Source organism: Mauremys mutica, chromosome 11 (genome assembly GCF_020497125.1).
Source record: "Mauremys mutica isolate MM-2020 ecotype Southern chromosome 11, ASM2049712v1, whole genome shotgun sequence".
Lineage (NCBI taxonomy): Eukaryota > Metazoa > Chordata > Testudines > Geoemydidae > Mauremys > Mauremys mutica.
Window position 1 is genome coordinate 54,721,925 of NC_059082.1, and position 13,932 is coordinate 54,735,856.

General features: G+C 47.1%; 1 protein-coding gene across 6 annotated transcripts in view; it reads right to left on the minus strand.

Annotated features, from left to right (window-relative positions):
• AXIN1 (axin 1) overlaps positions 1–13,932 on the minus strand; it is a 239,614-nt gene that overhangs the window by 44,537 nt on the left and 181,145 nt on the right. For all 6 annotated transcript variants that reach the window (XM_044980230.1, XM_044980229.1, XM_044980234.1 and 3 more), the window contains 2 exons: positions 11,069–11,165; positions 3,453–3,590 (listed from right to left, as the gene is read on the minus strand). In XM_044980230.1, the coding sequence (XP_044836165.1) occupies positions 3,453–3,590; positions 11,069–11,165 (235 nt within the window). The remainder of the gene's footprint in view (positions 1–3,452; positions 3,591–11,068; positions 11,166–13,932) is intronic.

The following is a 13,932-nucleotide window of genomic DNA, read 5'->3' on the forward strand; positions in this document are numbered from 1 at the left end:
GAATCAATGACTGTGCTTGAGGCTTTGCAATTTTTTTTTTGAATTTTGGCACCGTTCAGCGAGCCATCCCAGAGATCTGCACTAAGCGGAGGCCTCCAGTCCTGACATTCGTGCCCCCAAAAGCTGTGGTGCATCAGGATTCAAGCTTTCCTTTTGCAGATACCAGCAGGTCCTGCACTTTAAGTACTAACCTAAAAAGGCTTATATTTAGTTATTCTGAATCCCTAATGCCTCGCACTGACCATCCAATGCATTGTTCTATGTGAGTACCACAGGGTTTACTACACAGCATTACCTAAAGACCTGGGCTCAAATGTGGATTAAGTCAAAAAGAAAATGTGCTTAAACAGACTTCAGTCTGTTATTTAGCCCAGCATTTCTCAAACGGGGGTCCGCAAGAATACTCCAGGGGGTTCGCGGGCCGTGCTGATCAACTCCTCCCCCTCTCTCCTAGTGCTTCCTGCATGCCGGGGAACAGCTGTTCAGCAGTGCACAGGCGGCACTGGGAGGGAGGGGGAGGAGCGGGAACGGGGCACACTCAGAGGAGGGGTGGAAAGAGGGGGGGGGAAGAGAAGGGGCAGGGTGGGGCCTTGGGGGAAGGGGTGGAGTGGGAGCAAGGCCTGGGGCGCAGTAGGGCACTTGGGAGTCCATGACAAATTTTAAATCAAAATGGGGGTCTTTGGGTTGCTTAAGTTTGAGAACCACTGCTCTAGCAGATAGGTACCTACTGATTTTGATACTGCTGCTGGCAGCGTTTGCTGGCAGAGGGCTGGGACAATATGTAGTAATTGGGCCCACAGATTTACCCCACTTGTGAGCCCAACTATGGAACTGTAAATAAAAGTTAATAAACTGTCACAATAACCTATAGTAACAAATATGAATGGGAAAAGGTGCAAAAGGGAGACAGAATGACTGAATTAGTCCAAACAAAACAGCCCACTCATATAATTCAAGGACTGTGTTAAGATCATGTTTGGTGAACACCAGGGACCAGAAATCAGTGAACCAAAATTGGCATGTGGGAAATTAGGCCTAACTGGTGAACCAAATAAGGAGAAGACAGGTTATTCTGCCCATCACTCCCTTTGGCGCCCTCAGACAGAGACTTGAAGAGAAGCTGGCTACTATGACGCTGGGGGTCTGAAAGAGAAGAGGACAGGAGAAGGCACAATCTTCACCATCCTGGCTGCTGCCCCTGCTAACTTTTGGGACCTACTGTGACACTGTTTGTCCTCATGCATCCGACGAAGTGGGTATTCACCCATGAAAGCTCATGCTCCAATACGTCTGTTAGTCTATAAGGTGCCACAAGATTCTTTGCTGCTTTTACAGATCCAGACTAACACGCCTACCCCTCTGATGTTTGTCCTCCTTCATCCTAATCCTGAGAGACACCCTGACCAGACTGACCCAGACAGAGGGAGCCAAATCACCACCTTCACTGGCTTCAGCTGAATCCCAACCACCAGCTGGGAAGTGAGACCTTGTCACTCACGCACCCCCAGGTGTTCTTCTCCTTCCCCACCTTATTTCTTCTCTGTCCTGTCCCTCTCCTTTTGCCTTCTGTTTAATAAGAGTCTGGCTTAGCTGGCCAAAATTGCATTGTTGCAGCACTGGTGTAGGCTGTGACCAGAGGCAGCTAAAAGCAATCCCCTAAACAGCCTGGTGCTGGTACATGTTTGCCAGGTATTGCAGTGAGACAGGGTGGGGTGAGGAGCATCTTTTACTGGGCCAACTTCTCTTGATATGAGAAACAACCTTTTGCGCGTCACTGAGCCCTTCTGTAAGTCTGGAAAAGGTAACCAAGTGTCCAGACAGTGCGCTAGCCTTGTGTTTCTCCAGCAGTGAGGTTGCAAGTGAAAGTCAACACCAGAGACAGAAGCTGCATTTTTACTCTTTGCCGTTCTTATCTTTCCCTTTTTGTAGGGGTCTCATGTTGTCTTCTAGGAAACGTGACTGGACTTTTCACAACAGCAGCAACGACAACAGCTCCAGCCCATCTCGACTAAGTGCTCTTTTTTCTAAAAAGGACAGTTATTACCATGTTTAATATCATCGAAGAGACTGTCAGACCAGGATTTCCCCCTTAAAGACTCTCCTGCTGAAGGGAAAGGGAAGATGGAAGGTGGTTAAAATGAAAGCCTTACGTTTCAACTGATTTAATGTTTCCTTCTTTTCTCGGCCCTAATAAAGGGGTAAGGAATTTTTAATGGCCTATTTGCCACAGCACTAAGCAGGCTGAGGGCACTGAACCTTGCTTCCACGGGTGATGTCGGACAGCTTCAGGGTCACGCTAGCACCTTTGACTCTTTGGGCCCTTTATTCCATCCAAATTAATACCCCAGAGTGGTAAGTGAAGGCATTGGGCAATGGTGGGGATGTGGGAGAGAGGTCCAGGACTGTATTAACAGGCAGCACCTCAAGCCAGGACTGAGGGGCATCAGCCGATGGCAGAGAGCTGTCGGGGGCCAGGCTGGGAAGAGCAGAAGGTATCACAGAAGTTAGCACCTAGAATCTAGGCAGAAAAGACCAGGTAGGTCACCATCATCAGCTCCTCTCTGCCAACTCACAGGTATTACAAGCAAGTTATTTAAGCCATGGAATAGATGTGGGGATAGATGCTTGTGTCGACATTCAAATCCCCTAACCTGTCTACGTCTGGATCAGTTACAATGTACACCGGACATTCCAATCCGTTACATTAGCGTCTTAAAAAGAGATTTCTGACAAACGCATACAATTCATTTTTATGCTGGTGAAAGGTCTTCGATTGACGCCCTGGACACTTAACCCGAATACAGAACCACAGAGCAGGCAGTGGTACTTCAAGCCTGCCCCACGCCAGCTGGCATCATTCTTTGTCCTGATGCCAATATGCCCCCCTTAGGGGTAAAACGATAGTTTCAGATGCCATTGAGTCCTTGGACAGTCAGCTGAGGCAGCCAACAGGGGAGCCCTTTGGTTTTGAGGGGTGGTGATTTTGGTATGTGGACAGTTATCTACTAGGAACTAGGACCCTAGCTATACAGTAGCAGACTGTGATGTTAAGTAACACACGGATGCACTCAGCAAAACATCCTGTACTTACAAAATAGTATTTACACTTATCTAGGAACACAGAACACCAGAAGTGTAAAGGGGCTACATGAACTCTGAGCAAAATGTCTCACGTAGGACTGACTTGCCTTTCTCCCATTCTCAGCCTGCCATGGAGCTAAGAGCCTGGTATGATTTTTTGGCTAATCCAAGGCTCATCGCTGAAAAAAAAGTACCCGGGTGTCCCACCAGGTCATTTAAGCTCTCGTGAAACATCATATGGCTCAGCAGCATCATGACCTATGACAATGTAGTGTTACTCAATACAACTGCTGCTGAAGGATTCCCACAGAGCAAGTTATTCAAACAACCTGTATTTCCCAGTTTCCAGAGATGCTGAGGCTGCTACTAACCGCTCTAACACGTTTAAGGCGCTCCTCTAATTTCTCCTCTGCTTCACGTTCCCTTTGTACTTCCTCCAGGCGATTAATCAGCTCTGCAGCAAACTTCTGTGGTTCAACATGGATATCCTTTGGCATTCGGTACGTACGCTGAAGGAAGAACACACCATTGGTTAGCAAAAGGAGCAATAAACTGAAGCCAAAACTTTAAAACCTTAAAGGGAATTCTATCTCAGCCTGAAACGTCATTGCCCTTCCACAGATCAGGCCGCACTAGGAGGGTAGAATTTGGGCAGGGATGGTTTGGTCCATGCCAAAGCATTCCACTGATGAAACTGGAGTTCTGCTCTGCTTTCTGGGACCTCCTTCCGCACCCCATCTACACTGGTCCTTAATGATGAAGAGATTTTCTAGGATGACAACTCTAGGGATGTGGTTATCAGTGAATAACCAAACTCTGTTGCAGGCATGCCAGTGCTCAGTCCTTGCTGCTTATATAAGTTAAATGTAACAAGCTAATAATACTCTTACGAAAGGGCTGAAACATCAGGAATTTGTAGCAGAAAAGTTACCATCTTTTCGTTTAACAGACCAGGGGGATTCTAACATGCATATCCGGCTTCTGTCACAGACCCACCAATCTAGGCTGGTGAAAGTTACCTACTTAACTGTGTAAGCGTGGCCCAATGAGGCCAAAAAGGGTGAACTCTTGTGGCCTCTCGCCTGCTGGGATCTTCCATTCAGTTACATCCCACAGAGTTTGTGCTACTTAACCCATGCACAAAAGGCAACTGTTTCCCATGAAGCATCCTCTCTAATTGGAATAATGACACAGCACAACTGCATCTAGTTCTCTTCAAAGTCACGCAAAGGCTGCTGTTTGGTCTCCTCCGAAAAGCAATATTTTGTCATTTTATAAAGTGCAAAAAGATGGATATAATTTGACATTAACTAGAAAAAATAGCTCCAGCTTTACATTTACTGATAACTCTAAAAGGCAGCATGCTGTCCTGAGCTGGCCAGATGGTAAGACGGGGATGGGGAAGAAAGTCTAAAGGAGCATTTTGCTAAGGAAACAAGACAAGTAAAAGAATGATTTGCTGCTTGTTCCATGAGGCAGAGAGACGCCCGCCCACAGGGAGCAGAAGAGGCCAACTACTTTTTCCTTTTCCCCAGACCAAATTATGTTGCACCTGGGGAGCTGAACGATGGAATAGTGACATGCCCCGTACCGAACTATCACACTGACAACAATTGCATTTTCTGCATTTCTCCATTGCCCTTTGTTCTATTGCTGTGCTGACCAAGTGAAATGACTTATCCCAACCAAAGATTTCACCAATGCCGAAAACAAGACAGAAAGTACAGTCACATGGAAACAGAATAAGCTGTTACATGAAAAAGGAGGAGGGAGATGTACATTTTCTACAACCAGAGAGAACACAAAGAAACATGGAAGCAAAACAGCAGGTGAGTCGGCCCGTCCGGAGCAGGAGGACTTGTGCAGTGTACTTGGCACCAGCCCTTTAACAGGTAAACTCAAAATTTGGCAGTCTGCACCTTTAAACTCGTAAATAAACAAAGTAACCACTTGATCCCCCTGTTTAAACAGGGGCCCTGACCTGTCCCAGGGCTCCGGGCTAGGACCGAGGGGCTCCTTTCCTGTCCCAGCCCCAGCGATGAAGTACTGCCTGATGGCTCCTGGTTGGTTAGTGTCTCTTTCTGGCCTTTCTAGAACCCATGAGGATTAAGTCCTGTGAAGGTTCTTCCTAGGCAGGGGAATGTCGAGGCACCAGTGTCTCCCCCAAAATGCGAGAAGGCCGGAGAGATGCTGTCATATGCAGGACAACGCATATAAAGAATGGCTATGATGCCAGAAAAACACTTCTCCCTGGGAATCACACTGACTGAGGAGTGAAGACCAAATCTCTGTGATGTCTTCAAGTTTCTTTCTCATGCAGAACATGAGAGTTAATCTACAGTCCAGCAAGGAGGACAGAAATAACGTGTTTCTGCAAGACTTAGAGGTGCAACCAAACTCTGCTTCTGCTCTGCCCCAGCACAGGCTGGGGTGGGAGTCAGGGAAGGAAGGTTATATTTAACGTAGCCTTTAAAGGAGGCCAGAGCTGCTCTTATGGAAGCAACGAGTTGAGAACACCTTTTATTACATAAAAATCCACGTCACAGATTGAAGCACTGGACTTTGCTCATTGACCTCAGTGACAGTGAAACTGTGCTGGAAAGTACAACCGAGCCCAATGACATGGGCTACAAGTACTCTGGTCTAGGATGGCTTTCCTATCTCCTTCCCTTCTCTCACACTGCACGTTTGCAATAGCATGCAGATCCAATGCTCCTGAAGGATTTCTGCAGCCAGCATGTAATTCTCACCCAAAGAGATTCCTGGAAGAAAGTGCCTGATCTACATGAACCAATGAAAGGAGTGATGCACCAATGGGGTGCTGTTCTCCAAATGCCTTTGGGAGGCAGGTCTGGACTGGTGACAACACAGGACGTAACGTGATTGACTATGCAGACTATAGGAGCCACAATGATGAGCTGCCAAAATATTAACAACCGGTTCCCTCCTCCTCACCCCATGAGGGGGTCGTGCCCCCCTGCCCACCCCCTGGGACTCCTGCCCCATCCAACCTCCCACGTTCCTTGACACCCCACCCCCAGGGCCCCTGCCCCATCCACCCCCCTTCCCTGTCCCCTAACTGCCCCCTGCCACCCCATCCAACCCCTCCTCTTATTCCTGATGGCCCCCGGGACCCCTGCCCCATCCAACCACTCCTTCTCTCTGTCCCAACTTCCCCTGGAACCCCTGCCCCTGACTGCCTCCCACCGCCCCATCCAACCCCTGCTCCTTCCTGACTGCCCCCCCCAGGATCCTTGCCCCCATTCAATTCCCCTGTTCCCTGCCCTCTGACCACCCCGAGTCCTGACCCTAATCCACCCCTCGCCCTCTATCCAACCCCCTCTCCCTGCCCCCCTTACCACGCTGCCTGGAGCCGCGCCGCCCAGCCGGCTGGAGTCAGGGCCGGGGACCGGCCCGGAGATGCGCCGCCCGGCCAGCCGGGGTCGGGGGCCGGCCCGGAGATGCGCCGCCCCGCCGGGGCCGAGGCCGCGCGGCGCCTAGAGCCCTCCTCGTGCCCCCTGCCCCAGCTCACCTGCAGGAAGCTGCTGCTTCCTTCTCAGCCCTACCAGGCTTCCCGCGCTAACAGCTGATTGGCGGGAAGCCCGGAGGGGGAGCCTTCAGAGGAGGAGGCAGGGCTGGAGCCAGGTGAGCTGGGGCCGGGGGCAGGGCAGGGGAGGGAGCTGCTGGAGCTTTTGTTAAATTTAAAAGCTCTTTACAACCGGTTCTAAAAGGGTTTCTAAATTTAACAACCGGTTCCTGTGAACCGGTGGGAACTGGCTCCAGCTCACCACTGAGGGGCCACACCCCAACCTGAAGAGATTCTAAGTAGGAAGGGAGGTGAACACAGACTTGCTGCAGGGAGCACTCTACTGGAGTCGCTCCCCACAGGACCCTGGGCTGGGGCCCGGTGGAAAGGGAGGGCCCAGGTCCTCTACCAGATCCCCTTAAAGGCCTAGGCCTGGAGGTGAGTGGCAAGCTGAGGCATGCTGGCTTGAAGGTCAGGAGCAGGCACCCCTACCGCCTGACAGACGGCAGAAGCCGGGTGCACCAACCTCTAGGCCACCCAGCCCTCCGAGCTCCTATGGCAAAGTCCTTCGGCTTGCACTCTGACTTGTGAAAGGAATACAGCTGGATTTATTCAAACTGTGCTTCTCCCTCACCTGGGATTTCCGGTGAAGAAGTGGGACTCATTTGGTCCTAAGGGGGAGGAGGAAGATGAAGATGTTTTGGGCTGGCAGAGTGGGAAAAAGGTTTATCTTCTCAGAGATCTCTGTAAGGAGTCTCACAACAATGTGGGGTCCTTAGAGAGGAGGGCAAGGAGGTCAGATGTGCCCTCTCCATCTGCAGGCAGACCCAAAGAATCCCAGGATTTTAGCACTTGCACTAATGGAATCCTGTGCCATATAGTCGAGTCTCACTGCTGTAAGGCAGTGGTTCTCAACCAGGGGCCTCGGGGCCACAAGCAGGTTTCAGGGGGGCCCACAAGCAGGGCAACCAAAAGACTATCAGGGGTTCTGATCAGATAGCCGTTTCTGACTGAATATCTGTACGCAACAACAAAACACAGGAAGATTAGGTGGCTCTGGCCATCTGGATACCTTCAGCTCAAGGGTTTTCCAGACTGTCCTACCTACTGGTAGAAGAGAATCTGAAGATTGACACTGGATTCCAGGGGAAGGTCTGATGGCTTGGATCATGACGCCATGGGCGACGCTACATTAGGAGGAGATAGCTACAGACTGTAGATGGATGTTTCTAGATCCTCTGGACATTCGGGTGGTGGGCGGGACATACAGGATCCAGTTCTGACACTTTGTCCCTTCTCAGGCACCAAGGCTCTGAAGGTATAGAATTCGGGGTAATGGAGAAACATTCCAAGGTGAACATTTTTGCAACTGAAGGGTGAACTGGGAGGACATGTTTCGAAAATGAGTGACCACCTCTCAACATCCTGTATTTTCTGCTCCAACGTGGAACTGTATGTAAGCTGTTACCTCCAATATGTATGGGCCGTCCTGTGAGAATTTTCTGGGGAGTTGGCGACTGCAGGAAGGCCAGGACCAGATCCTCTCTTCCTTTGCCTGGGCGATCCCTGTCTCTCAGGGGCATGGTGTGAAGAGCTCGTTAATTTCCTGCTTGTGGGGAGCTGCAAAGATGTCCCTAGAGATGACTGAGGAAGGGACTGGTGAGGGAAAAATTGGTGGTGCTGGCAGCTCCCCTCCCCGCCCCCTCGCTCCAGCTCACCTTCGCCTCCGCCTCCACCCCGTGCGCGCCGCATGCCCACTTTTTCCCCCTAGCTCCCAGTGCTTGCGCCGTGAAACAGCTGTTTTGCACGACAAGTGCTGGGAGGGAGGAGGGGGAATGCGGTGCGCTCGGGGAAGAGGCGGGGCAGGGGAAGGGTGGAGTCAGGGCAGGACTGGGGCAGGGAGGTGTGAGCACCCACCAGCGCCGGGGAAAGTTTGCGCCTATGGGTGATGGGTCATCTAACATAGTCAATGCCAGTGAAAATGAGGTAGGATCAGAGGCTTAAATAGGGAAAAAACAAGTTAAAAATTACTCAGACAAGTTAGGTGTCTTCAAGCCACAAAGGCCTGATGAAATACATCCTGGAATACTGAAGGAGCTGAGCCATTAGTGATTATCTTTTAAAAGTAATGGAAGATGGGAGGGATTCCAGAAGATTGGAAAAGGGCAAATATATAATGCCAATCTATAAAAAGAGAAATAAGGACAACCCGGGGAATTACAGACCAGTCAGCTTAGCTTCAGAAAGATAATGGAGCAAATAATTAAGCAATCAATTTGCATTCATCTAGAAGATAATAAGGTGATAAGTAACAGTCAGCATGGATTTGTCAAGAACAAATTGTATCAAACCAACTTGATAGCTTTAAAGAATGTGCTACACAACAGGTCTAGATAGGTGCAGGGATTACTTTAACTATAGGCCATACTACATAGCAGTGACTGATTTTGGAAAGCAACAATGGAAAAATGTATCCGCTTAGATGTTAATTGGGTAGATTTAATTTGACACACTTGCATTTAATTTTAATTTTAAAAAATGAACTTTATAAAATGCCGCACTGGCGTGTGCTAAAATATATTATCTAATTACCTTCTCCTTTCATAGTGAATGGATAAAGTGAGGGCAGAGCAGTACCTCTCTGAAGTCTATGCCAATTCCATGCCAGTAATTGGCAGGAAGGAGGTGCCACAGTGTCTGAACTAAACTCTTATTCCCTGGAGAGAGACTAGAACTAACTTGCTTCCTCAGTCCTCTCAAATATAAATATGCAATGATATACCTTTTCCCATGAGACTTAAAATTAAAGCACAAAACCTAATGGGAAAACTGTATCTTTCACTGAGAAATCCTTGTGGAGTGTCTGTGTGAAATTTACAAGGAGCAGGTAATTCTCAAAGAACATGCAGATAAGCACTACAGTAGAACCGTTTACAAGCAGCAGGTGTCCAATTTAAACCTTGCTTTAAAAAAAAAATGTTTTCCAAAAAAAGTCAATAAAATTTCATGCTAAGTAAAACTAATTAGATTGCAAGTAAACACTGCTGGAATGACACTTATTCATCTCAACAAAAGAAATATCTGGCAGATGGAAGTTCGTTAAAGCAGAGTTCGCCATACATATTTTATGCGCCACACTCAGAATTTATAACCTGTGGTTCACTGAAGCATTGCCAGTACACATGATCAATAGAAAGCCACTATTATTTTTATCCAAAAGGTAAAGCTGCTGACAGGCTTTGAAGTCAGAGGATATTCATTCAGTGGTTCCCACTGTTCAGCAACTGAAAAAAAAAAAAAGGCCAAGCCTTCAAATTTCAACTCTAACAAAGCAATGCTTACAGTAAAAACGGCAGCAGCGGGAAATAAAAAGGCACCCAGCCAGTCTTTTCGACAGCAACCACACTGTGAAAGCAACTATGTGAAAGGAGAAGAGGCTGAACAACAGTGGCTAGTAAGCTTCCACAGGGCTTTTATTTTCAATCCAATGATCAAAGCACAGGAGACCCTCTTAAATCATCAGGAAAATAATCTAATTTAAAAGGCAAAACAAAGATTTAAAACACAAGATTAAAACAAGGGTGGATTTTGCCTGCACTGCACTGCTTCTGAACAAACAGGAGGAGAGTGGCTATGCTGAGTGAAGTCATTTCTCGGAGGACAGAGACATTTTCTCAATTTGATTTGTGTTAGAGCACAGCTGCCCAAGGAAGAAAGTAGTATCTTTATTTTCTGCTAAACATGACACGTCACCTGTAACTTCTCGCTCAGAGAAAAAAGGCTTACAGTGATCAGCAAATGTGCAGAAGTTGCTACAGAATCTTAAGGGTTAAGTTAAGAGTCTAATACCAGGCTCTTTTCCCTGATGAAACTGGGGAAAAACTAGAGACAAGAAAGGAGCCCACCTTTCTATCTTATATCCCAAAATAGTGGTCCTCTGCATCAGGCTGGGCTGTCTGGAGAAGAAACACCAGTTGCGGACATGGCATTTGTCAAATAGCCATCAGTCCAGATCCTTAAATTGCCCCTAAGTTTAATCATTTCTCTGCTCAGCTTTACTTTGTGCTAGATGGGTAGCTACATGTTACAGACATACACATCCAAGATTAGCTCCAAAATACTTACTGTGAGGTGCCTGCCACCATTATATGTGAGCTTCCCGGCCATCCTACCCAACAACCCAGCCCCTGTCCCGGATCCTCAAACAGGCAACTATTCACCTTAAAGGGCTGTGCATTTTAAAATCAAGTGTTGAGTAGGCGTAACAGTTTCGAAGTGGACTATCCAACTTTGCCTCTCGATAGCCCACTAGACCACCATTTTAAAAAGCAATGCACTCCCCTGTGACTCCATACTACAGTGAGCCCACCTGGAGACCTGATCTTTTGCTGACTAAGTGTGCACCTGCAGTCTCTCATACTGGGAGATAAACTTCTCGACAGGCAGAGTATTGCTACTTACAGGAATGTGAGGTAGTGGCACACGTCCATTTGCTTTGGCACTTTCCTGCATCTCTCGGCGATGCTGCTTTCGGAGTCTGTACGGGGGGATCCCATCTCTGCCAGGACAAAATGACAATATGCGCCACTTTAGTGCCTTCCATTAGATGATCTCAAAGCACACTACGTTCATTTAAGCATCATAACTCTTCTGAAGCAGGTATTATCTCTGTTTCATAGATGAGGAAACTGAAGGAGAAAGGTTCCTTGTACACTCGTCAAGTGAGCTGGTTAAGGATGACAGGAGTTAGTGAGGAGTAGTCAAATGTATGAGAGTGCCATTTAAATACACCTCTACCTCGATATAACGCTGTCCTTGGGAACCAAAAAATCTTACCGCGTTATAGGTTACAGTGTTATATTGAACTTGCTTTGATCCACCGGAGTGCGCAGCCCCGCGCCCCCCAAGCACTGCTTTACCGCGTTATATCCAAATTCGTGTTATATCGGGTGGCGTTATATCGAGGTAGCGGCGTATAACATATGAAGACAAGCAACTGAATACTCACAAAATGTACACGTGCTTATATACAAATGCTAGAAATCTAAATATTTGCCATCGTTTGCAGTGGTGTTGTAGCCATGTTGATCCCAGGATGTTGGAGAGACAACGTGGGTGAGGTAATATCTTTTATTGGACCTGCTTCTGTTGGTGAAAGAGACAAGTTTTTGAGCTTTCAAATACCTGTCTCTTTCACCAACAGAAGCTGGTCCAATAAAAGTTACCACCTATTCTCTCCAGAAGTCTAAATACCAAGATGAGTGAACTTGAGTGCATTAAAGGAGAATATTGATATAACAGGCATCATGGAAACTTGGTGGAATGAAGATAATCAATGGGACACAGTAATACCAGGGTACAACATATATAAGAATAAGAGAGTAGGTTGCACTGATGGGGGAGTGGCACTATATGTGAAAGAAAGTATTGAGTCAAATAAAATAAAAATCTTAAAAATGACTCAAACTCTATCATAGGATCTCTATGGATAGAAATTCCATGCTTGAACAATAAGTGTACAGCAGTAGCAATATACACCTCTACCCCGATATAACGCGACCCGATATAACATGAATTCGGATATAACGCAGTAAAGCAGTGCTCCGAGGGTGCGGGGCTGCGCACTCTGGCAGATCAAAGCAAGTTCAATATAATGCAGTTTCACCTATACACAGTAAGATTTTTTGGCTCCCAAGGACAGCGTTATATTGGGATAGAGGCATACTACCATCTGACATAGGATGGTGACAGTGACTGTGAAATGCTCAGGGAGATTAGAAAGGCTGAAAAGGAAAAAAACCCACAATAATAACGGAGGATTTCAGCTATTTTCATATGGACTGGGTATTGTGGCAAGGCACCTCCTTCATGTCTCCAGGCAGTACAGGGGGCCTGGAATAAATCAGTCCCATTCCACAGAGATTTTATTCCTCACTCAGGTTTTATTTTTCAGTGTTTACAAGGTGGGCCTCAGGGTAGTCCCAAGGAGTACTCTTTAAGCCAAACAAACAAAAAACAAGTTAATAACATAAAGAGATCTAAGAGTCATCTGCTCAATGTGCAGTGGCAGTCAAAAAAGCTAACAGAATGCTAGGAACCATTAGGAAAGGAACAGAAAATAAAACAGAAAATATTATAATGCTGCTACATAAATCAATGGTACTCATACACCTTGAATACTGTGCGCCACTCTGGTTGCCCCATCTCAAAGAAGATATATTAGAATTGGAAAAGGCACAGAGTAGGGCAGCAAAAATGAATCAGGGTATGAAATAACTTCCGTGTGAGGAGAGGTTAAAAAGACTGGGACTGCTCAGCTTAGAAAAGAGACGACAGAGGTCTACAAAATCATGACTGGTGTGGAGAATGTGAATGAAGTGTTATTTACCTCTTCACACAACATAAGAACTAGGGCTCACCAATGAAATGTATAGGCAGCAGTTTAAAACAAGCAAAAGGCAGTACTTATTCACACGACACACAGTCAACCTGTAGAACTAATTGCCATGGCGTACTGTGAAGGCCAAAAGTATAGCTGGGTTCAAAAAAGGATTAGATAAGTTTGATGGAGGATACTCCATCACTGGCTGTTAGTCAAGATGGTAGGGATGCAACCCCCATGCTCTGGGTTTCCCTAAACCTCCAACTGGCTGAAGCTGGGACTGGGCGACAGGAGATGGATCACTCAAAATTGCCCTGTTCTGTTAATTCCCTCTGAAGCACCTGGCACTGGCTACTATCAGAAGACAGGATACTGAGCTAGATGGACCATTGGTCTGACCCTGTATGGCCATTCTTATAACTATATCTGCCTCTATGATCACTAACTCCTATGAACAACATTTCTCTTTCTGTTCAAAACACTAGAAATTAAATGATAAAACTTCATTAATGCAGCGTTCAGGTTCCCTGGCTGTATCTCCTGCCATTCCAGAATGTCAAGTTCAGCAAAACTCGCTTCTTTCCTATCATCTTTACCAGGATCTAGAATTCCCCAATTAATAAATTCACCCCAAGAAATGTTTCCAACCGAACCATGTGCTCATCCACATTTGCTGGCTTTCCCCCAGCACTTGGTTTAAAAATTTCTCTATAACCTCTTTTAATTTTACATGCCAGCAATCTGGTTCTGTTTTGGTGTAGGTGGAGCACCCATGGAAAAAAATTAGCGTGTGCTTAGCACCCACTGACAGCCAGCTCCTCCCTCATGCCTCCTGCCCACCAACCAACTTCTCCCTCTCCCTCCTAGCGCATCCTGCCCTCCGCGATCAGCTGTTCCAGTGTGTGCAGGAGGCACTGGGGAGTGAGGAGCGCGATGGGGTGCT